The 22,791-nt window shown below is 64.3% G+C and overlaps 1 protein-coding gene across 1 annotated transcript in view; it reads right to left on the reverse strand.

Moving 5' to 3' along the window:
• SDK1 (sidekick cell adhesion molecule 1) overlaps positions 1 to 22,791 on the reverse strand; it is a 458,950-nt gene that overhangs the window by 8,430 nt on the left and 427,729 nt on the right. Inside the window, exons 33-42 of the mRNA XM_090288675.1 lie at positions 21,565 to 21,700; positions 20,545 to 20,604; positions 19,236 to 19,337; positions 15,147 to 15,262; positions 13,230 to 13,416; positions 11,655 to 11,792; positions 8,195 to 8,356; positions 7,567 to 7,692; positions 1,747 to 1,911; positions 427 to 564 (exon numbers count right to left, since the gene is read on the reverse strand). Coding sequence (XP_090144801.1) covers positions 427 to 564; positions 1,747 to 1,911; positions 7,567 to 7,692; positions 8,195 to 8,356; positions 11,655 to 11,792; positions 13,230 to 13,416; positions 15,147 to 15,262; positions 19,236 to 19,337; positions 20,545 to 20,604; positions 21,565 to 21,700 — 1,330 coding nt within the window. The remainder of the gene's footprint in view (positions 1 to 426; positions 565 to 1,746; positions 1,912 to 7,566; positions 7,693 to 8,194; positions 8,357 to 11,654; positions 11,793 to 13,229; positions 13,417 to 15,146; positions 15,263 to 19,235; positions 19,338 to 20,544; positions 20,605 to 21,564; positions 21,701 to 22,791) is intronic.

A 22,791-nucleotide genomic window follows, 5' to 3' on the forward strand; every position in this document is an offset into this window, starting at 1 on the left:
AAACATCCGCTGTGACCTTCCTGTAAGTGGAGCCACACCCTGGGTGCTCTTGTGGCCGGCTTTGCCCCACGTCCATTTATTTGTCCCTCTCGCTAATGATGGCGACTCCTCCGGCAGCAGCACTTACTGAGCACCTACTACGTGCCAGGCTCAGAGCCTGTGTTGGGGACACAGTGGTGAACCGGCCCTTGTGGGCGCGGCGCCAGGACACGGGGTGGAAGGTGAGGCTCAGCCTCGGGCAGTGAGGTGGATGGGCCATCGCGTTTCTGTGACTCTGCAGAGACACCTGAAGCTGGGACATGCTCTGGCCCCTTATTCTCATGGCGCCGAATGCAGTTTCCACCTTGTGATCATGGGCAGAATCACTGCTGCCAGTGCGTGGCGGTGCAGATGGGGAAACTGAGACTCAGGGCGGAGGATGCCCACCTGTGCTGCAGCTCCTGCACTTCCTGCTTTGCCCGCGCAGGACCAGGGCGCACACCGCCAGCAGGGCAAGGACCAGGCAGGACAGCGCTGTCAGCAGCAGGAACCACCACTGTGCGTAGAACGGGGTGTCCGCTTGAGCTGAGGGCAGACAGGGCACACAGGGACATGGGACAGACACTTGAGACGCCATCTGCCCATGAACTCTGAACCGGGTAGGGTCAGGATGTGACGGACGAAGCCGCAGGGAGGACGAAGCCCCCCGCCTGGGCAGGACTCTGTCTCTGGGCGGTAGTGGCTCAGGACTGCTTGGTCCACCAAGCTGTGCCCACCCCAAGGCTGCTCCGTCCCAGGGCGCGCCCTGACCTTGTCACCTTGTCATTGCTCTGCATTCCCTCTGCTGTCAAACACTGGGTGAAAGAGAGGGAGGAAAAAAGTCCTCCTTTCTCCAAGTACCTGTCCCTCCGATCTCACTGCCACCGCCTGTGGCCCTCGACCCTCCTGCCCGGCCACCAGAGATCTCCGTCAGATGGAATCAGGTGGGCCCCCTAAAAGCTGCGGGGCGCAGTCTAAGCCCAGGGGCCCCTGATCAGACCTCCAGTCCCATCTGCGCTGGGCGGCGTCCACACCTGTCCAGAACCAGCTTGGGGCAGGCATGCACCCGGGTCCGTCTGGCTACCTGTTGGCCTCCCCCACCCATGGGTCCCCATACGCGGGGCTGTGATTTATTCGTCTCGTGCCCCAGTAACACGGAGATGAACAACTGGCCCCACTTCCAGATGCTTTCCAAGAAACGAGAAGTTTCTATTTACAAGTTGCTCTAAAGGAAGATACTCATCGTATGTTTTACTCTGTTTACTAAAAACCAAAACATGGAAATTGTTCCTTGGAAGGTGCCATGAGGTGCCGGGGCCCCGCTCAGTGTCCCTCCCTGTGTCCCCTGCAGGGGAGCTGGTCCCGAGGCCTTGGGTGCCGGGAGGCACAGGAAGCCTGTGACAGCTGAAGCCCCAGGCCCGCCTGGCGTCAGATACCTCGCTGGACAGACACAAAGCGTGTGCCCACTGGGAGCAGGAGGACAGCGGAGTGGTGCGGACAACGTAATGGCCCGGGGATCCCTTGGATGTGACAGCACCCTGCGTCCACGGGAAGGAAGCTGCCTCTCGGGAACCCCAGGGTCTGACGCTGTCCGGAGCACACCCTGTTCTCTGGCGCCCTGGCAGCTACAAGGACCATGTGACCCAGCACCACCCTGGCGCCCCTGTGAGCCGTGGGGCCCTGTGCCAGCCTCCCCCCTCGGAAGGAGTTCCCCGGAGGGGACCCTACCTGACACGGCTGTGGATGGGCTGCTGGGCTCCCCATAGCCCACTTGGTTCACAGCCACCACCCGGAACTCGTAGGTCACTCCCAGCCGGAGCCTGTCCAGGCTGATGGTGTAGGATGTGGCACTCCGGGGAATGTCCTTTGCGAACATGTCCCACAGGCCTTCATCTGCAAGAGCAAGAGGCTGGACTCAGGGAGGGAAGCGGGAGCAGAGGCCAGAGCTGTGCCGCTCCCATCCCCTCGCCCACGCGAGCGCACGCAATGCGGCACCTGCCGGTCACCGCACAGGTCCCCTTGCCCAGGGCACGGGACAGGAGTGTCGGAGGCTGGGGTGAGGCGCATAGGGTAGGGGCACTGGGCTGGGGCAGCCGAGTCCTTTCCCCCACCAGTAGACTCTGCTGAGGCTGCAAGCAGGGCGGTGACCTTTTCCCGGCTGTTCTTTGGCCAATTCCTGACCCTCCCTCTGCTCTCTGCCTGGACCTCGCCTTTGGTTTAGGGTCTCTGGCTTGGCTTGGGCGGCGGCTGCTGCTGTGTGTGTGCTGTCACTGACCTGGGTCCTGCCTCCCTGACCCCGGCCAGCACCCGGCACCGCCGGTCCCTGCGCACAGCAGCCATGTGCCAAGCTCTCTGCAGTGCCCGCGGCGGCCCGCCTGCATCCTAACTGGAAACGATGATCAATGCACAAACTGGAACCCGCAGCTCCTTTTACCTCCACGGCCAGCTGCGCGGTGATGCCACACGGCCTCGGGCAGGGGCCGCAAGGCTCCCAGCGTGACTTCCCGTGACCTCCAGCAGGTCCCGCTCTCATCGCAGCCGAGGTGCCCAGTGCAGCTGGGATGTGGGGTCTGCACGGGTCCTGACGCAGCCCTACCGGGGCCCCTCACCCCGAGGCGGCTGCCTCCACTGCCCAAACCAAACCCGCAAAGGGCCCCAGACCAGCCAGGGTCCTAACCCACGCCCAGGCGCTGCCCAGCACAAGGGCACGGTAAACACACGCCGAGCTTCGAACAGGTGCTGCGCACCCGCGTTCCCAGCCGCAGCAATCCCCAGGGCCCAAGGGGGCGGCGACCCAGGTGGACGGAGGGACCCCTGCCGCAGTGAGGGTGAGCCCGGAGGCCACTGGGCTGGGTGAAACAAGCCCATCACAGAAGGACAAACACTGTCTGATCCCATTTCTGCGAAGCCCCAGAGGAGCCAGGTTCACAGAGACAGGAAGTAGGAGGGTGGGGGCGGGGGGGGGAGGGGGAGGGCGTGTTCAATGGGACAGAGTCTCAGCTTGAGAAGCTGAGGACGCTCTGGAGACGATGGCGGTAATGGCTGCACATCAGTGAGAATGTGGTGAATGTCACTTGTACTAGACACTTAACAACAATCAAACGGTTAATTTTAAGTTAAGTGCATTTTACCACAAACTACATACTGAATTTACTTAAACCCTGACCCACAGGAAAACATGAAACCGAAGTGAAAGGCAGACACGGGCGCGCAGCGAAGGGACTCGGCTCTGCGCAGCTCCCACAGGACCGAGGACCTGTGATCGGAGTCCCCAGGGAGAGCGTGTCAGGCAAAACGTAGCAAAAAGAACCCCCGGAGTGTTCGTTGGGAGCAGCAACCCCTCACGAATGAGCTTCTCGGGCAGGCACGGGTATGTGTCCTTTCAAAGCGAGCCGGAGGTCCGGGGCGCGGGGCCCGCTGGCGTGTGACAGCCATGCCCGGCCACCCCGGCAGCCGGCTCACCCACAGACCGACCCCATCACGCGCCTCGAGGCGCCGGATCTGCTCGAGTGGATTAGCCCGACAGCAAACAGAAGGGAAACTGCTCGAGTGCAAGTCTGTTTGCACAGGGCTTAGCGCTGGCGCCGATGAGGTCCCCGCAGTCACGGGGGAGCGAGGGGACGCAGGCGACGCGCGCTGAAAGGTCCAGGTCTCTGCACGGGCAGCCAGGCAGCACCGGGACCGTTATTCCTAAATAGTCACCGCTACATTCCCCTCTCACCAGGTCAAAACGCGTAAGCCTTCCCCGCTTCCTCCTCAAACACTGCGGTTCACACGCGGAAGGGCCGCTGTGTGCGACTTACATCCCGAGTTTCAGCAGCGGAGCGCGGCTCCTCCGCACAGGCCACGCCCCCGGCAAGGCCACGCCCTCCGCACAGGCCACGCCCCAGCAACGCCACGCCCCGGCAATGCCACGCCCCGGCAAGGCCACGCCCTCCGCACAGGCCACGCCCCCGCACAGGCCACGCCCTCCACCCCCAAGCCCCCATTCCCCCACCACGGAGTCAGATGAGATGTCTGTTCTCAGTGAGCTGTGGGCGGGGATGAAGCAACATCGGCCAGGCCGTTCCGCCCTTCAGACCCGCCTTTGGGGGCCAGCCCTGACCCCAGTCCTGCGCCCAGGGAGACACGCTTGCAGAACAGCTCTCCGCATTCCCCTGTCTCCACGCCACCGGCCCCGAAGTCTTCAGTTCGACAACCACCTGTCGACGCGACCCATCTGCCCCCCCCCACCCTGCCGCGTCTCCTTCCGCCCGTGCATCCCCCGCCCTGCACCCCTGCACCCCTGCAGCTCACAGAGGACCCGGCCGGCCAGGAGCCGTAGCCACCACTGCTCAGCGCCTGCCATGACCTACTCTCTGCCCCGGGACTCTGAACGCCGACTGAGGCAGGGCGCGTTTTTTCTCTAAAAAGACAGACACCTGAACGCTGTTACAGAGACTCAAAAACAAACAAACACGCAGACTCCTTTAAACTGGACGCTGCTTCAAACCGCCGGAATGCAGGGCCGGGGAGCGTGGCCCGCGCTCCGAGGCCGAGCTCGGCAGGCCTGCGCGCTTCTGCAGGCGGCTCCCCCAACGTTTCCTGCGTTAATGATTCTGTAACGCTTTCTTGCCGCTGGAAAAAAGCTATTTCCCCTTCCTGGACCATCACCTGAAGCCACATTTTATTTTAAGCACTCTGTCACAGCTCTAGGAATTGTGTGCATTTTTCATTAAAAAAAAAAAATTAAAGTATTGATGCAGCATCTCAACCCAGAACGAGGCGTTTAGCAATCCACTTACGGAGAAAAACGTTGGGGTGGGGGGGGGGGGAGGGCAGTCATTCCATGAGAGTTCCTTCTGAATTAACTGAACAAAATGTTCACATTTTTATTCTGCTTAATTTTTCCTTCCCAAAATTAGCCTATTCAGCATTTTAGACTTCATTTATAATGCACCAGGCTACTTCTCCACACTGATATTTAAATCAGAATCAGGAGTGGGGGGAGAAACCTGGCAGCTGTTGAGGAGTCCGCTCTGTTTCTGCGCTGCGGGTTGTTCCCGTCTGTGTTGTGCTGCCGGACATCTGAGTGCGTCTGTGGTGGGGAAAAGTACCTCTGCAAATCAGGGGTACCATGACGGAACCGTTCGCTGTAACGCGACTGTGAGACTGGTTTCCGAGCACCGGGTGATCGCGGCACCCGGTTTCCCCCCAGTCCGCCCTGCCAGGAACGAGGCCCTCGTTCTGGGACCTGTGTGAGCCACCTCTGCACCCCCAGGTGAGGTTCGGCCCTGCCGCCGTGCTTGGGAGACCTGGCCGCTTTTCCTTCCCCACTGAGGGAGCTTCTGGGTCACCGTTCTGAGGAAGCCATGACCTGCAGCAAGAGAACAGCTGTGGGGTCTTGCAAAGCCACTGCCCTGGACAGCTGCCACCTGGACGGCCAGTAAGTAGCCCGGCAGCCCGAGGGCTGCATCCTTGCGGGGGAGATGCCAGCCTTCAGGCTGGGCCTCCTGACGGTGGTGCGGGGGTCCGTGGCAGCCAGTGTGCCCGTATCGGTCCATCTGCCTGGCCAGCCCCTCATTCTTGGGCACCTGACGGAACACCTTCCTGGCGGCCTTTACTGAAACACTGTCAGGAAAATGCCACGGCCAGGTGAGATGGCGGGGATACCGCTGAGAAATAAACTTTGTAAAACGTTCCGAAAAAATCACGCTCTGATCATGCACCTGAAATCTCGGAAGCCGTGGGAGGAAAACCGAGGGGGGTCACCATGCATGTCTGGTCCCCCCTGTTCTGCTTTTCTTTAAAGCACATGATCTCCACCTGGGCGGCCCTGGGCGTGTCCTTCACCTGCTCGCAAAAGGGGAGCGGCTATGACTGGAGCTCCCTGAGGAAAGCCAACTTCCACGCGGAACGGATTTTCCCGTCCACTCCACATGTGCTTCTCGCAGACGGACGGAGTCAGCGCGTCCCTTGCCAGCCCAGCGGGAGGGGCACATCTGTTCCCAAACAATCTCCAGATAAACTGGACACACTGACTCCTCGTCTCTGGACTGAGACCATGTGTTGCTCCATTTCCCCCTCGAGCACCCTGAGCGGAGCGGCGCTGCTGGTACCCGGGCGCGCGCCACAGCCTAATTTCGCGAGCAATTACACAGGGTCTCCACGTGCAATGAAACTCATTCCTGGCCTGATGCGTCTGGTTCCACTAACTCCCACCACCCAGCTGTGACTGTCAGTCCGCAGTCCTGAGCAAACGGAAGTCTGTCGGGTGTCGGTTTCTTAAACCCAGCTATTTCTCTTTGTACAAACGGTCAGCCTGGGTCAGAAACTTAACCAAAATACGCGGGCTGAATCGCATGTAAAAAAAAAAAATCACTTTTTATCTCATCCCTGTTTAAGGCAGGAGAAAAACTGAGGTGGAAGTCTAAATGCAGAGGCTGGCCTGCGAGGGAGACCCCACCCCCCCACACATCCCAGGACAGAGGTAGGAGGCCCGGCTGTTGGCATGCGGGGCTCCGGGGGGGCCGGAAGTGAGCAAGGTCAGGGTGGAGGCGGGGCTGCCGCCTCAATGAACCTGCTGACTTGGGAACTTCTGTGGATTTTACGCCATCAGAAAAATACTGAATTTTCCTCTGTTCAGTTGAAAAGTGTCATGGCCAAAGACTCACAAGGAAGGACGTGAGTGGGGAGGGGTGTGGCCTGTCAGGTGGCAGGGTTTGGCGCCTGGTTACTGAACCCATTGGAAGTTCATTGTCCAGTAATGCTCATCCTTAGTTCCTGAAGAGGTGCGGGGCGAGGGCCACCCTGTCGTGTGGAAGGGAGGGGAACTGAGACCGATTTTCAGAAGCCTTGGGCTTGGAGCAGACCCTGAGTCAGTGTCACTATTCATAGGGACATCCCACTATTCATGGGGACATCCCACTACTCATGGGGATGTCCCACTACTCACTGGGAGGTCCCACTACTCACGGGGAGGTCCCACTATTCACAAGTCCCACTATTCACGGGGACGTCCCACTATTCACGGGGACATCCTACTACTCACAGGGAGGTCCCACTATTCATGAGGACGTCCCACTACTCACGGGGATGTCCCACTACTCACGGGGAGGTCCCGCTATTCACTGGGAGGTGCCACTATTCACGGAGAAGTCCCACTATTCATAGGGACGTCCCACTATTCACAGGAAAAGTCTGTCAGGGTCACAGGTGGTCTTGACTCCTTCCACTGGGAAGAAACTCTCAGAACCCGCGAGGAGGCTCTGGAAACCCTCTTGGATCTCACCGGTGAGCCAGAAGTGTCTCTAAGTGTCCCTACATTCTAGGGCACATGCTTCTGGGAGTGACAATTTCGCCTGGAAGTTGTGACATGTGAGGTTGGCAGCACAGGGGGAGAATGAGAGGGGCCTCTCATCGCAAGGAAAGGGTCCTCTCCGTCCCCGCGTTGTGAGGGAAACGCTGAGAGGAGGGCACCAAGGCTGACATTGAGACCCGGGGACGCTCAGCGCAGACCCAGCTCCCTGGGCGGTGCCCGACTCTGGCGCCCCGGCCCCACGCCCCTACCTGAGGGCCGGGCCTCAATGACGTAGCCCGTGGTGGGTGTCCTGCCAGCGCTCCCCTCGGCCCACTGCAGCGTCAGCTCCGAGGCGGATTTGGTGACCAGGACGTCTCTTGGGGACCCCGGGGAACCTGTGGGATAAAACAGAAAAGAGGGTAGATGTGGGCCCCGGGGGATTCCCAGCCCTGTCTGGGTGTCTGAGGCGGCCCACCCTCGCTAGGTGACAATGGCCTCCCGGGGCTGACCATAAGGCTAGAAGGGATGACAGGCGCAAGATCCCAGCGCCAGGCCCAGCCCTCAGTGTGGCCTCCCCGGGCCGCCTCCGTCTCATCAGCGTTCAGACAAAGGCCGGACAGTGTCCGTAGGAAGCTGCGTGGCCGGGCTTCAAGACGTGGGAAAACGAAAGTTTTCTTATGCCTCTTATTCCAAAAATCAAACTCACTTATTTTCTCTTAATTTTTCCAGAAAACAAATCAAGACTTCGCACACTTAACACCTGCGAGGTGCTCACGTGCACTGAACGAGCCGTGGGTGGGGTGTGCACACAGGCCTTTGGAGACCCCCACAGGTGCTGCCGTCCTGGGCGTGCAGGCGGCCGTCCCCACCTCGGGGACGCGGGAGGCGCACACTCACCCTCAGCCGGCCCAGCCGTGACGTTGGCTTGCAGCTCCGGCCCGTAGGCGATGGTCTGTGCTTGGACCCGGAAGAAGTAGGTCATGCCCTTGGTGAGGTCCCGCACCTTCAGCCAACGCCGCCTGTTCCCTCTGACATCCACGGTCACCACCTTGGTCACCCCTGGAGCGGCGAGAGCAGACAGGAGCCCCGTGTAGAGAGGAAGGACGGCTGGCAGTGAGGAGGCAGGGGTCGGGGTGGTCGCAGCCGTTTGCAGCACAGATGTGCGTCAGCAGGGCTTGAACCACAGGCGGGGAGGCAGCCCCGGGCCTCGTGTTCACAGAGCCCGGCCGTGGGCACTGCGGGGGGAACACGGGCCCCTGGCCCCTGGTTGGGCCCCTGCTAATGTCCGGGCCGTGTCACTAGCACAGGTGACCCGGAGTCTCCTGAGTCACGGGGGAGGGGAGAAGGTGGGAGAAGATGCAGGGAGACTTCCGTTTTAGCTCAAGGGTGGGCTCCCCAGGAGGGCGCTCCCCTGCTGGGGGTGCCCCACCTGCGGCCTCAAGCAGCTCACGACGTCACTGCTGGGTCCCGAAGCGAAGGTGGGGAGAAACTGTCCTGGCCAACACCCCGTCTGCACTGGGACCGTGACGGTGCGAGACAAGCCCCCACCTGTGAACGTGCCGGCAGGGCCAGCGTGCTGCGGGCTGTGCAGACAGGACCCAGGGGGGGGGACACGTGACATTGTGAGGGGACCCATCTTCAAAACAATACAGATGTGGCATTTCCAGAGGGAAGAGGACGCTCTTTGGTTACATGTGTGGAAAATGACGTGCTTACAACAGCTCCATGAGGAGGTTCGAGAGGGGGCCGGGGGAGCCGCTCCTGGCTGAGCTCACTGCTTTACACGTTTTTTTACCATCTGTACCACTCACGTGTGCACACGTATAGCACATACATCGCATCTGATGATCTTCACAGAAGAACCAGCCTTTCTACGGAGACGGATGTAATTCTGGCCCTGAGCTGAGCCGCCTGGTGTTTTCACGACACTTGGGAGGACTGAGAATATTCGAGACCTGGCCGCAGTTCCCAGGGTCCGGGAGGCAGCAGTGAGGGGCCGGGGTGGGCTCCCCTATGAGCCCTGCTCAGAGGCCCACGCGCCAATCTGACGCCTGGGCAGCACCCGGGGGAGACACATGCCCTAAGGGCTTCTTCGGGCGAGGCGAGGACAGGGCCATGGGGACAGGTACAGACCCAGGTGTGGGGCCAGCTTCCTCCTCCGCTTGTTCCACAGCACGACCCGCTCAGGGCGGAGCCTGGGGGACCCAGCTGAGGAGCAGCCCTTCCCGGCAGACGGGAGCAGTGACGCTGGTGGCACACGGTCGCCTTGCTTATGAAGAGACGTGAAAATGGCTGTGGCTGAAGTGACCCCACCTGTTGTCACTTGTGAGCCTGAGTCCCACACACAGCAGGAGCGTGAGATGCTCGGACAGCTGCCCCTCATGTCCCGTCTGTGCTGTTCACAGCGTGTTTATGCTCAGAAAGCACACGCGCCCCGGACGTTTCCCCCGTCATGGGTGGTTCACGCCTCGGCTGCAGACCCGACAGCCTGGCTGCAATCGACGCCTCCAGCGATCTCGAGACGGCCCTGGACAGATGTTGTTGGGGCAGAGGCCCGGTGACTTTGCAGAATGAGGACAAAGGCGCCGCACACCGCGGGCTGTGGGGAGGGTGCGCAGGGCCCGCGGGGACAGGCCTGGCTTGTGTGAGTGCTGGGCGGGCGGGTTAGTGGGCCTGGCGAGCCGTCTGCAGGGAGCAGGAGCCGCGTGGGAGCTGCACGTGCTGAGTTTGAGCCTCCAATGATGGCTGCGCTGCTGTGAGGTGAACAGTCACCGCAGCCCCGGAGACACCTGCGAAGGCTCCTGGGAGATGGGGCGCAATCCGAGGGAGGGGTGTGCAGGGCGGAGGCCTCACGGGGCACAGCTGGGCCCCGTTGCGCGCGCAGGCGGCCGATGACCGTGGCGATGGAAGGCCCGGCTGCCGCTGGCTGGAGGCGTTTTTCCTTCTCAGCACTTCACGAAAGAACGACGCGTCTCACAGTCAATGGCGCCTTCTAGCCGATGAAAGAAACCGGGCGCTACGTCTCCCCCCTCAGACCGGCCCTGTGCTACCCGAATGTGCTCGCTTTAAACGGAGACTTTCATCACGGCTGTAAACGGGGAGCCGATCCTGCTGGGTGTGCGGGTCATGCTCTCCCCAGACATGAAACGTCTGTATTTTCACACCTGTCTGTGCACGTTGCCAGGGAAACCTGCCCTGGGCCCGTCTCCTGCTCTGGAGTTGCAGCGCCTGGGCCATCGCGGGGGGAAGGCGCCCACTGGACACTCCTGAGTGGGACGGGGAGCCCAGGGGGGTGGGGAGGGGAGAGCCACGGCAGCTGCCCCGTGAACGGTCGCCAAGCCCCCACCTCCCGGCTCCTGTCCCTCACCTTCATTCAGTCGGGTATGCCCCCTGGCTCCTCCTCCAAATCCAGCGCACCTTCCTCTCCCCATCACCCCCTGCCTCGGCCTCCCCACTCGGCCCCTTGTCCCCCAATGTGATGGTTCCTCATGTCCAGGTTGCGGCTGTTCCCCCTCCCGGGGCCCCTCGTGCTGCAGCATTAGCCCCGCTCGCCCTGGGCCCTGCGCGTCTGACTGCTCCCGGGAGGACACGCCTTCCGCCCACGGCACTGACAGGGGCCCTGGTCTCCGTAACTCAGATGCTCCAGCTCCAGTCTCACGGTGGCCCTGCGTGGCCTAGCACTGTGGCCTGGTCCCCATGACAGCAGGTGGGGGACCTGTATGGCCCTCCTCCCTCATTAGGCTTGGCCTGGGAAGGACGCCACCCCCACCCCCCCGGGCCTCTGGGCCTCCTGTAGGGGCTCTCCCGGCGGACCCTCGGAGCTGCGTGCCCGGGCCTCCTCGTCCTTCAGGCCCCGCTTTCCTCAGACTGCCGGGCTCTGCCAGTCTGGTTTGTGTAACGGTGCGTTGCTTCCCCGCCCCGAGCACAGCGCACCCGACTCAGGACTGTGAGGTCTCAACAGCCTGACCCGCTAAGACCACCGCTCTCCTGGGCCCACAGCTTCCAGCGCGCGGACAGCGCTCGGCACACAGCAGGCGCCTGGTGATGACCCCCGGAGTGAAGGGCGCAGGGAGCTGGCCAGCCACCCTGCCCGGGGCTGACAGTGTCTGGTTGGCCGCGCCGCCCTCTGTGGGTCCTTAGTGGCGCTCACAGGGGTCCCCTCAGGGCCCCTGAGGACTAAGATCCCAGGAGGAACTGCAGAGGAATGTCTGGGAACTAAAGAGACGAGGCCCGGGGGCGGACGCATCAGGCCTGTGGAGGGCGCGCTGTGCCGGGACTGGGGACCCGGGCTTGGCCGCAGACCGTGCAGGCTGTGCCCTGTGAGGCCACCCCCCGAGCGCCTCCCCCGCGGCCTTACCTTGCACGGGCGCCAAGGGCTGGTACACCACGCGGTAGCCCTGCAAGACGCCGTTGGCAGCTGCCGGTTCACCCCAGGAGACGTTGAGCGTGGTGGAGGTGACCTCTGAGAACGCCAGAAAGCTGGGGCTCCCGGGTGCTGGGGACGGAACACACAGGGACCTGCACTGAGGCGCGGGCTGGGCCATCTGCACACGCGTCCCTGCCCCCATGGGGCATACACGTGTCATTAGAGGCCATTTTCAACGCAGCGGAAACCTTAGTGCTCTCCGAGGAAACGTATTGACCACGGCCGAGATTCCTGGGATCAATCGGAAAGCCAGGCTGTCCAGAGAGCAGAGCGGCCTCGGAGATGCAGTGACCAGGTGGGGCAGGAACAGCGGGTGCCCACGGACAAAGCGCAGGCCGCCCCCCTGCGGCCGCTGCGGGAGCCCCCGGAGGCCGGCCTGCTCCTGGCGGGTGGACCCTGTGCCGGCTGCCGGCTCTGTCCGCCTCGCCCTGTGCCACAGGGGCTTGCTGGTCTCAGGACGCCCCCTCCGGGCCTCTGCCATCTGGGAGGGAGGGTGGGGCTCAGGTGCCGCCTGGGCCGGGGGCTTGACCGCAGACACAGGAGGCTGGGGGCTGCGCCAGCCCTGCTCACGCCCTCTGTGCCGGGGCTCGGAGGGAAAGTGGGGGTGGGAGTTGGTGCCCAGAGCGGCCCCTGCAATGGCCTGGGTCAGCGCTCAGGAACCGTTCTGCCCTTGTTCCTGTCCTGGGGCCCTTTGACCTGTGACCTTGCCAGGCCCAGCGTTCTCTGGGGAGGCCCTGCCCACGGCTTTCCAGCTCAGCGTCCACGTGGCCCAGCTCAGCTGCCCGCGGGGCCCAAAGGAAGTGGCCTGTGCAGGCTGCTCACGGCACCTGTGGGCAGCGCGGGGCCCAGGAGGCCCTGTCCCCAGGAGAGGAGGGATCATGGGAGCGTGTTCGTCCGCAGACCCCATGGAACGGCAGGGAGCCCCGAGGGAGATGGGTCCTCGCCCCGCAGCCCCTCAAAAAGCTCCCAGGCTGCTGGGCCAGGCTGCAGCTCCCCTGGGAACCGGTCAGCTCCACCATGTTCCCCAGGCCGCACGGACCCTCTGAGGGGCTCCAGCAGAGAGGTGACCCCAGGACCCACACTCCGCCGTGTGTGTGCTGGCTGGCAGCTCGGCCTGGAGCTGTGTCTGAGAGACGGCTGCTCCAGGGAGGCTGTGGGCCCAGCCCTGGGGGGAGGGGTGCCCCAAACCGGCCTGAGTTCCACCCACAGCAGCGCCCGCCTGAGGCGTAAGAACCTGTTAGTGGGCGAGTCTGACCGGAAGTCCCCGAGGCCCGGGACGTGTCCTGGGGGCTGTGAGTGAGGCCTCAGCCACCCCCTGGCCACCCTGGCAGGCTCGAGGGGGGAGGCAGGCACGGCTTGCCTGGCGCACGGTTACCGCGACCAGGCCAAGGCCCGGGCAGCCGTGGGAACCCCCGGGCGGCCTCCCCGCAGTTCCCGCCGTGCTACACTGTGCCTCGCGGGCCAGGCCGAGCGGAGAGCTGTGGGGGCCCGGGGCGTCCATCCTACCGGCCTGATGGGTGCGGCCCTGGCTGGGGACACTCCTGGGCCCGTCTCCGGCGGCGTTGAAGGCAGAGATGCTGACGTGGTACCGGGTGTGGCTGGTCAGGTTCTTCAGCTTCACCAGGGTCTCCGGCAGGAGCAGCAGCTTCATCCTCTCCGTGTCGTTCTGGCTGTCGGCCGCCCAGTAGTAAATCTGCGGGAAAAGCGAGGGGTCGGAGGGGGCCGTGGCGGGGAGGGGCCCGTGGGGGGGCGGCTTTGCTGGTGGGAGGGTGGGTGCTGGGGGCAGTGAGGGCTGTGCTGGGGTGGACGGGGCTCCTAGGCTGCTGTCTGAGGACAGAAGTGACCTTGTCCTGCAGGGACCAGTGTCCCTTTCCTCTTGCAGAGCCAGTGCTGCGGGTGTCTTGGTTTATTGTCTCTGCCCCCGCCTTCCCCCCCCAAAGAGAAGGGAGAGCGCCCACGTCCCCCCTGCGCCAGCCTGTGGACGGAACCCAGCGTCCACCCCGAGCTCCCGGGTCTCCTTCGGGGCTGACATTGAAGCCTTTGGTCAGTGTGGCCCCACCCTGGACACTGAACCAGAGAGAGCACGTGGGTAGGAGCCAGGCTGGGATGGCCCACGTTTCTCTGGGGTTCACCCTCTCATTGAGTTTCCACGGGCCGGCGGGTGAACTTGGCGTCCAGAATGGAGGTTTGCAGTGGTGGCCAGAACTGCTTCCCTGGACAGCTGGCCAAGAACCACTGCCCGTCCATGCCAGCCAGGCTGCCCAGGGACAACGCGGTCCGTGGGTCCACCTGCGACCTGAGCACAGCGCAGTGGCCGCGAGGTGCCGGAGCGCCCTGGCCAGCTCTCCTGCCCACATGCTGGGGCGCCCTGACGGGGGCCGTCGCTCCCACCCCCTGTGAGTCTCAGGCCAGCTGCTGCGCTCTGAGCTGCCCCGGGAGGTCCCCTGCTGGAACAAGTCTTCTTCACGAGATCAATATCCAAGTTCAATGTCTTCATCATTAAGGAAATTAGAAAACATGTTTTGGACACACACAAATGGCATCGTGACTCCAAGCTCACGGGACTCCTCGTCACCTCATTAATCACCGCAGCAGCCTGCCACGGAGGGAGGTATCCATTTTCATAAAACACCCACAAAAATCATTTTAAAATGGACAAGTAATTGGCTCAATAGCGATCAGGGCGGGTTAGCCCACAGGATCTGGTGATGGATCGGTCTGGGCCCCAGCAGCCCAGGCAGGGAACCCATCCGGCGGGGGCAGGGTGTACGGAGCAGCGCTGCCGCTTCCTCCGGGCCGGTTTTGGGGGGCACACGGGCTGCTGGGCTCGCTATGCAGAGACGCAATGGTGCAAGGAGCTCCCTGCCCCCAGATGACCCAGCATCAAGACTCCTCTTGGTCCTGCCTGCCGCCTTTCTTCTACCCCATCTCTGGAACCTTCAGCTAATGTGGAATCGCAACATTTTAGCGTGGTGATTCTCAAAGTGGGGCTCCTAGGGACCATGGCCCCTTCCCCATGGGGGGACTTGCTGGAATTGTAAATCTTGGGCCCCAGCCTGGACCTGTTCAAGCAAGAGATTCCTACACCATCCAATAGAGACCTGGGGCTGGAGCTGGGGCGGGGGCCACTGTGTTCACTGCTCTGCTTTACTGCCAGCAAGGACACTGGGGAACCCCAGAGTGGGTGCCGCAGGGGCAGGGCTCCCTGCAGACCCGGGAGGGGGGCGCCCGGGCACAAACTGCTTAGGGTAAGGCGGGGCTAAAACCCACTCCTGGGGCACGGTTTGGCCACGGCTCTGTGGGCTGGGGGGCGGCAGTGCGTCTGCCCCAGGAGCCAGAGGGACAGCAGCATGGTGGGGGGGCCAGGACTCCCCCCGGGGATCGAGGCCTCACTGTGGCCCCGTGGCCTGGGAGGAGCATTGCCTTGTAGCCCTGGACGTTCCCGTTCTGGCTCTCAGGCGGCGGCGGGTCCCAGGTGACCTCCAGCTGGCTGGCCGTGAGTGGGCTCACCTGCACGTTCTGCGGGGCCATGGCTGGGGCTGCGGAGAGAGGACAGGGGGTGCTGAGGGGGCTGGCGGTGTGGGCCTGAGAGGCTCTGCCTGACCTGCAGCTTCCGTGCCGGGGCTGCCGCACACCTGCCGGAGCCGTGCTTTTCGTGCGTCATGTGACATCGGGACAGTGACAGAGGAAACGGACGCCGCAGAGCCCGAGCAGGGGGTGGGGGTGAAGCCCATGTGCTTCACGGCTGAGGCTCGACTCAGGCTCGGGACCTGGTCCCACGAGAGCCGTGACAGTCCGTGGGGTGAGCACAGGGTTGGGGGCTACGACTCAGAGGGGCACAGGGACAGTGAGGTGTCCACTCCCATCGCCGCCCAGGAGCCCCGGTGCTGGATGGAGTCTGTCTGCAGATGCGGGGCCACCCCTCTAGGAGGGCCGGGGACACGGGTGTCAGTGGGACACGCTCCTCTGCGAGGCCCCTGTGGCTCCACATTCTGAGGACCCAGTCCTCGCTCTGGCTCCTTCCCCTCCAGGCGGGGGAGACCCCTGGGTGCTGTGTTGGGGCCAGCAGGGCTGCACTGGGCCTGCAAAAGGCGATGGCGAGAGATGGGGCCGTTGGTGGTCACCACCCCCAGAGGGCCACTGGGAACCCGGGGTAACGCAGAGGACACACGTGCATGGGGCAGGACCCTTCTCCATGGGGGGCGCTCTGGCAGGGTGGGCTGTCCCCTGGCTCCGCCCCGGGCACCCTGGCGGAGCCTGTGCTGAAGCCAGCGCCGTGCCGGGGGCATCAGCGGACCCCGCACCTCCTGCGGCTGCAGCCTGCGGGCCCAAGCGCGGCCTGCAGATGCGAGTCCCGTTTTACGCCCAAGTGGAAAGTGTGAAACAGTCGTCATGGAGGGAGGCGGCCTTGCACGGCGATGCCCGGGAGGCCTCCTGGGGGCAATGACCTTGGCGAGTCTCCCCCTCCCCCTGCTCCCCCCAATGGGGAATGAAATAGTAATTAACACCCACTCGGCCTGACACCAACATTTGTTTTGTGCTAACCGTGCGGGGCCCACCTCGGGCCGCCCGCCCCGCCGCTAATGGAAATGTTAATAACCCGCACCAGGTTGTTGTGGCAGATGCGCAGCCTCATTATCAGAAATTCTTATTTACCGCTCCATTAAACAACAGAATCGCACAAAAAACAATTCAATCAAAACTAACTGGAGGAATTTTAACAGCCACATTAATAACCCAAAACATAAATAAAGTTAATGTCTTCTGCGTGTTTGCCATCGGCAGCTCTATCGCGAAATTACTGTCGTACAATTAAAATACGAAAGACAAAATTGAGCCCGGCCATTACGCGGTCACCAGTGAGAAGCGTCCCTGAGCGGCCCCTCCCACCCCCGATGCTCCCTTTTCCGAGGCACCGCCAGGCCCGGCCCCGGTGGCGCCTGGGAGGAGAAACGCCCTTGACCAGGGGGCTGCAGCGCTGCAGGAGGCTCGGCCAGCAGGGCCGCGTGTCCTTGTGCTGTGTTGACCTGGGCTGGACAGAGGCCCCGGTCCCATCCTTGGCGGCAGAGCCCCAGGTCCTGCTGTCCCCAGGCTGGGTGACACTGCTGTCCCCAGGCCTGAGGGACCCACCGGCTACCCTGCAGCCCGGGCCTCTGTGCCACAGAAGCACAGCAGGTAACAGACTCTGGATGATGATACAAGCGGGGGAGAGAGAGAGGCAGGTAAGCACAGAGCAAGGCATGCTGGGTCTGAGGCTTCCTGCCCTGGCTCCTGAAAGGGCGGGTCTCCAGGTGACAGGAGCCGGACCCAGGGAGGCCGCTGGGCATGACCCTGATGAATCCTCCCTGAACGTGAGCATGGCTGGGCGAGGATGTCACTCTGCCTCCCAGCCTGGCCCCTGGTGTCAGACACCAGGGTTGGATCAGGTGCTTGTGGATCACACAGGAGACTATTTTTCAAAAGCACTTCAGCCCAGCGATGTCTGGCCCCTGCTGATACAGCACTGAAGGCGGACGCACAGGTAAAGGTGCGACACAGGCGCTCCTCGTGTGGCTCACATCGTGGCCAACAATGCTGTCACGACGGCCACCCAGTCCTCGGCGGGACCACGCGCTGCCCGGCCAGGGACCGCCATGCTGCTATGACAGAGCATGCTAAGTTGGGGACAGAGAACAGCCTGCCACCGACCATTCTGGTGGCACTCCAGAAAGGCCAGGTCTTCTGGCATCCCGGCCGTGTGCTCAGGGAGGCCCCGTGAGGCTGGGAGCCCACGCTGGCGCTCTGTCCACCCGCCGGCCCCTGGGGGCTCGCGGCCCACCATGGCCCTCAGGCACCCCGGGAACACCGCCCCCGACCCAGTGCCGCTGCTGGTGAGTGGAGGGGGCTCGGCCTCCCGCGTCCACATCCGTCCAGCCCCTGTCCCTCCAGTCCCCGTCAGCTCAGCCCTTTGGGCCCCAGGTCAGGCCGGCTCCTCTGCCCCACGTGCGCTCCTTGGGGTCTCCCTTCAGGGCCCGGTGGCGGCGAGCGTGCGGGTGCTCAGGGACCAGCTCTTGGTCCTCCGCCAGCACGCAAACCAAAGAGCCTCCAAGAAGCTGCCAAGGACTTGGATTCTGGATGGTGTGACCGGTGGGATCCCTTCCAAATAAAGCATTAGGACCAGGAGGTCCTCCACCCCCTCCTGCTGATGGAAGTGAGGTCGCTAACAATGCCATTTATCCCCAGCACTTCCGGGCTCTGTCGGCTGGGGAGGCGGGGGTCTGGGCGAGGGCAGCAGGTGAGCACGTGGCCAGCAGGAACGCGGGATGCGACAGCGGGTCCGGGGTGAAGCCGGGGTGAGGTCGCAGGGTGGACTGGAGCAGGGCCTGCCTCCGGTGGCTTTTATATCCCAACAGACAATGGGGGTCCGTGAGGCGTTAAGGTGAAGGGCAGGGTGACATAAAGGCCCTGGAAGTGCCCCCCCCCCCCGCCCCCCCTGCAGGACTGTGCAGCCTGCGGTGTGGACAGTGACTCCAGAGGGTTCCCTGTGAGAGGGCCTGGGGCTTCCGCTCACACCTGGGGGTGGTGTCTGCGCCCCGCCCTCCCTCCCATCCCTAATGAGGCCCCACCCCCGCAGGGCCCCGAGCCCAAGAAGCGGAGCATTTAGAGACAAGCGCCACTGTCCAGGGAGAGGACAGACACAGAGACAGGGCAGTCCCACGGGACAGGGACGCAGATGTCCTCACAAGGACCCAGGCGCCGAGGAAGGGACCGGGAACCTGCCTGGAGGGAGGGTCAGACAGAGCTCCCCGAGGGTGAGCCCATGGGCCGTGTCCCGGGTGCTGGGGGACTCGTGGGGGAGGAGAGGACAGCGTGGCCTAGGTCCTGGGTGTCTGTTCAGCTGGGCCCTCGGGGCTGCTCCTGGTTTGGAAGGACAGAGTGCTGGCCCCACTGCCGGCCGGCCCCTCCTCCCTCAGCCTGAGCCTCTGTCCGCGGGGGTGCCCTCCTGGTGCTGCGCCCGCTGATCTGAGCAGAGGCCCAGGCCCCAGCTGGCTCAGGGCGACAGCGGTCCTCCGCGGGGTGTGACAGTGTGCGGCCGGGGGGCGGGGCGCGCTTGGTTCTGAAGTCACACTGGGCGCAAGTTGGTCCCCACAAGACAGCACATCTCCCACGCGTCAGCCCCGCAGAAGGGATGGCCCTCGACACACGCGCGGACACGTCTCCTCTAATGGGGAGAGAGTGTGACCTGCGTGGCTTTCTGAGGCCCGAGAAGGGGCCGTCAGCGGGCGCCCGGCTGCCAGGAGCACTGCCGGGGCTGTAGCAGGGGCGCGGCTGGCAAAGCGCACACGTCCTCCCTGCAGATGTGAGGCTCCCCCACCCTGAGACGCCCACGGAGGCCACGGCCTTGCTCTGCACGTCACGTAAACACGTCCGCCCAGCTGTCGGGACGGCGCAGCCCTCGGCGCAGCCTGTGACCGGCGCGCCTGCAGGACTGCCAGCAACGCCATCTCCAGCGAGGGGGACGCCAGGGCTTACCGGCCTCGCCGACAAACACCTCCACGGGCGCGGAGGCCGGGCTCTCGCCGACGATGTTGTAGGCCGTCAGGATCACCTCGTAGCGCCGGTACTTCTTCAGGTCTGCAGGGCGGACAGGACCGGTCAGCTGGCCCGGAGCGCCCCCTCCAGAAGGCCCTCTCTGCACCACACGGGCAGGAGCGGCGGCCCCAGGGCCCTGGAGGACGGTGGCCTCGCTTCCACAAGGAGTGGAAGGGCCCACGTGCCCGTGAGCAGCACGCTCCGGGCCAAGCCGGGCTGTGTTGGGGCCGCCATGGCGTCCAGCGGTCAAGGGGCTCCACACAGCCTGCCCTGGGCTCGCCCTGGCGCAGGAGCAGGGGTGAGGCCCTGGCAGTTACACATGTGTGTGCAAACCCACTCCTGTGTGTCCCCAGTGGCCACATCCGCAGAAGGAAAGTATGTGTAAGGCCACGTGCGCAGAATCACACAGGCAGTGGCCAAGTGTGAGTCACCTGCAGCGCAGCTGACCTTTAACTCGGCTGTGGGAGGGCCACCCGCGGGCTGGCGCCTGCTTCTCAGAGGGGCCTTCCTGAAGCCCTGTGTAGAGTCCGGCCTCCAGGGACACGCCAGGCCTGTGCCTTCTGGCTCCAGTGAGCGCCTTGCTCATGGAGGTTCAGTGAATGGGATCCCACGTCCCCCACTGTGCCTCACAGAAACGTCCCTGAGGTCCTGCCACGTAGCCGAGTGGGACCCCGCCTGCCCGTCCTCATCATGGCTGGAGTGTGTGGCCCTGCAGAGAACCACCCCCACACCCCCGACCCCGAGTGGCTCCAGGACCGCAGCAGCCTGGCCTGGGAGTCTCAACCCTGGGCCCGTGGCTGCCGAGCTCCCAGAAGGAGGAGGGACGACAGGAGTCACACCGCAATGGCCGTGGACACGCTGCGTGGGCTGGGCCACCCTCTCGTCCTCCATAACCCACGACTGAGAAGCCCGGAGGGAGAGCCGGCCCGGAGCCCTCGTCACTAGACCCACGTCTGCACTGACCTCTGAGCTGCAGGGAGGTCCCGGTAGCCCGGGACAGACCGGGGGACAGCAGCCGCGCGGTGGGGCTGCGGGGGGCGCGGTGACGTCAAAGGGAGCAGAGGGGAGCTTCTGCTCGGTCCGTTCTCTGCCCCGAAGAACCAGCTGCACTAGTTCCCCTCCCCAGCCTGTTTCTAGAAGCTTCCTCCCCTGCCTGCCTGCTGGTCTGGCACATGGAGGAGCAGTGTTTGAGGGGGGCCCCTAAACTACAGCCGCCGGCCCAGCGGGTGCTGAGGCGGCGTGCACTCACGTGTCAGCTCGTACGTGGTCCCCGCGGAGCTGCTGTTCACGGTCTTGAAGCTACTGTGGGCTGTGGGGGCGAGCAAGGCAGAGAGGCGGTGAGCGAGGGAGGCCTCGCTGCGGGGACGGGGGGTCGCGCTGCGGGAACGGGGGGTCGCGCTGCGGGAACAGGGGCCGTGCCACGCTGCCCAGCAGCTGCGGGGCGACTGGGCTTTCTCATGAAGCAGCCAGACTGCCCGTCCGGGGCAGTGGACCCGGTGGGTGCTCAGCCTCTGAGGACCAGGCGCTCTGACCCGCTGCAGCCGGGTCCTTGACTGTCATTGCTTTGATTTGCTGAGAAACTGGGAGATGCTCCCCGTTGTGTGGCCATCGGCAAGGACTCCTGGGGGTGAGCTGGGGGTGGGGGAGGCGGCTGCGCCCTCCGTCCCTGTCAGCGCTCCAGGAGGGGAGGGGAGGGGAGGCTGCGCGCAGACATGAAGCGCTGCCTGCCTGCCTGTGGGACTCGCAGGGACCGGCGTGGCAAAGGCCCAGGAAGTGTGGAGAGCGAGGGTTGCTGGCAGAGCCCCGGCGGCGGCCAGAAGGGCTGTGGGAATGGGCCAGGGGTCCTGGCCACGGGCCATGTGCTGTGAGCCCGGTGGAGACACTGCTGTCCCTGAGGGCCTGGCTGCCCCTCCCCCCAGGACCCAGTGGTGAGCACCCCATGCCTGTGGCCTGGGGCACTTGCCGCGATCCCCACTGGCTGGCCCCGGGCCCTCGGCCCCTCCGAGGCCTCTGCTTACTTCCCCCAGTTAGTGTTGCCGGCCCTCGGCCCTCCTCAGGGGCTCCCTGCCCTCCACGCACCCTGACACCTGCGCCAGCCTCCCCGACCCCCGTGGGCAGAGGCCCCAGAGCTCGGAGCGTTCCGCTTGCTGCCGCCTGGCTGTGCACCCCGGGCTGTTGCCCCAGCGGATGCTCTGCGTCAGCCGGGACCTGCCTGCGACCTGGGCGGGCACGGGGCCTGTGTCGGGGGGGAGGGAGCAGAGGGGCTCACCTGGGAGCTCGGTCCGTAACGCCAAGGGGGTTCTGAGCGTCTTGGGCTCGGGGGCCGAGGCCGCCTCGGACTCCAGCTCCCGGTAGTAGATCCTGTAGCCCCGGAGGAGGCCGTTCAGGCTCTCGTCCCGCGGAGGCTGCAGAGACACGGTCGGTCACCACGTTTCATCAGCCGGCCGCCCAGGAGGAAGCCGCTCACTGGGGACCCTGGGGCGAGGGAGCTGGGGGTGGGGAGAGGCACAGCGGCTCCTGGCCCGGGCAGCACCCCCAGCGACAGGCTCGCACAGAAGCAGGAGCCGTCCCGGCCTGGGGAGCGGACGGGGCTGCGCAGGTGCTCTGACCACGTGAGCCGCGTTTGCCGGTGTCCAAGATGACCCAGCGAGGTTAATCCCAGCCTGGCCCAGCCATCTGCACGGCAGATGCTGGATGGGAACTGGGAGCCTTTCCTGAAAACGCCTGCCCTCTCGCCTTTGGCACATCGACGATTCTGGGGGCCGGGGGGCTTTTTCTATTTTCAACGCCTCTGTTAAAATGCAGATGACCTGGCTGATGCGTGTCTGGGCTTATCACCCAACACAGCAGCTGGGGGAGGACAGCGAGCCAGTGATGGAGGGGGGATCCTGGGAGGATGGGGGCGGGTGTCCTGGCGGCAGCAGGTTGGGTGGAGGAGGGCCTGGGGCTGGACGTGGCCGGCCCTGCAGGAGGAGCCTCGGTCCTTCGGGCCCTGGCCCAGGGACAGGCTGGGGTCAGCCGCGGCTTGCCCAGACACCAGACAGAGCAGGGCCTGCGTCTCCCCACTCTGCAGGAGGGGCCAGTGCTTACGGAGGTCTGCACCAGGCCCGCGGTCTCGAGGCAGGGCGAGATGGCGCTGGAATTGAAGTCTGAACCTTTCCCCACACCGTCCACTCCTTGGGGCACAGCATGAGGACCCCTGGATGCTTGTGGGATCCACTCGCGATGGTTCAGGGAGCACAGGGGCCCGAGAGACCCCGGCTGCTGCGCCTGCCCTCGGAGCGCAGGGCGGTCACACCTCTGCGTCTGCTGGCTGTGCCCGATGCCCGGAGGCTCCCTCCCTGCCTCTCGCCTGGGGCTTCCCTTCGCCTGCAGACACAGGCTGCCGTCACCCCCGCCCCCGAGCCCAGGCCCAGCTGAACCCTCCACGGACTGGCTCGTCCATCTCTGGCCGCCCAGAGCTCTGCACCGCAGCTGGTCCTCGCCGACGGTGGCG

This window comes from Furipterus horrens, unplaced genomic scaffold (assembly GCF_987537825.1).
Source record: "Furipterus horrens unplaced genomic scaffold, mFurHor1.1.pri manual_scaffold_10, whole genome shotgun sequence".
NCBI lineage: Eukaryota > Metazoa > Chordata > Mammalia > Chiroptera > Furipteridae > Furipterus > Furipterus horrens.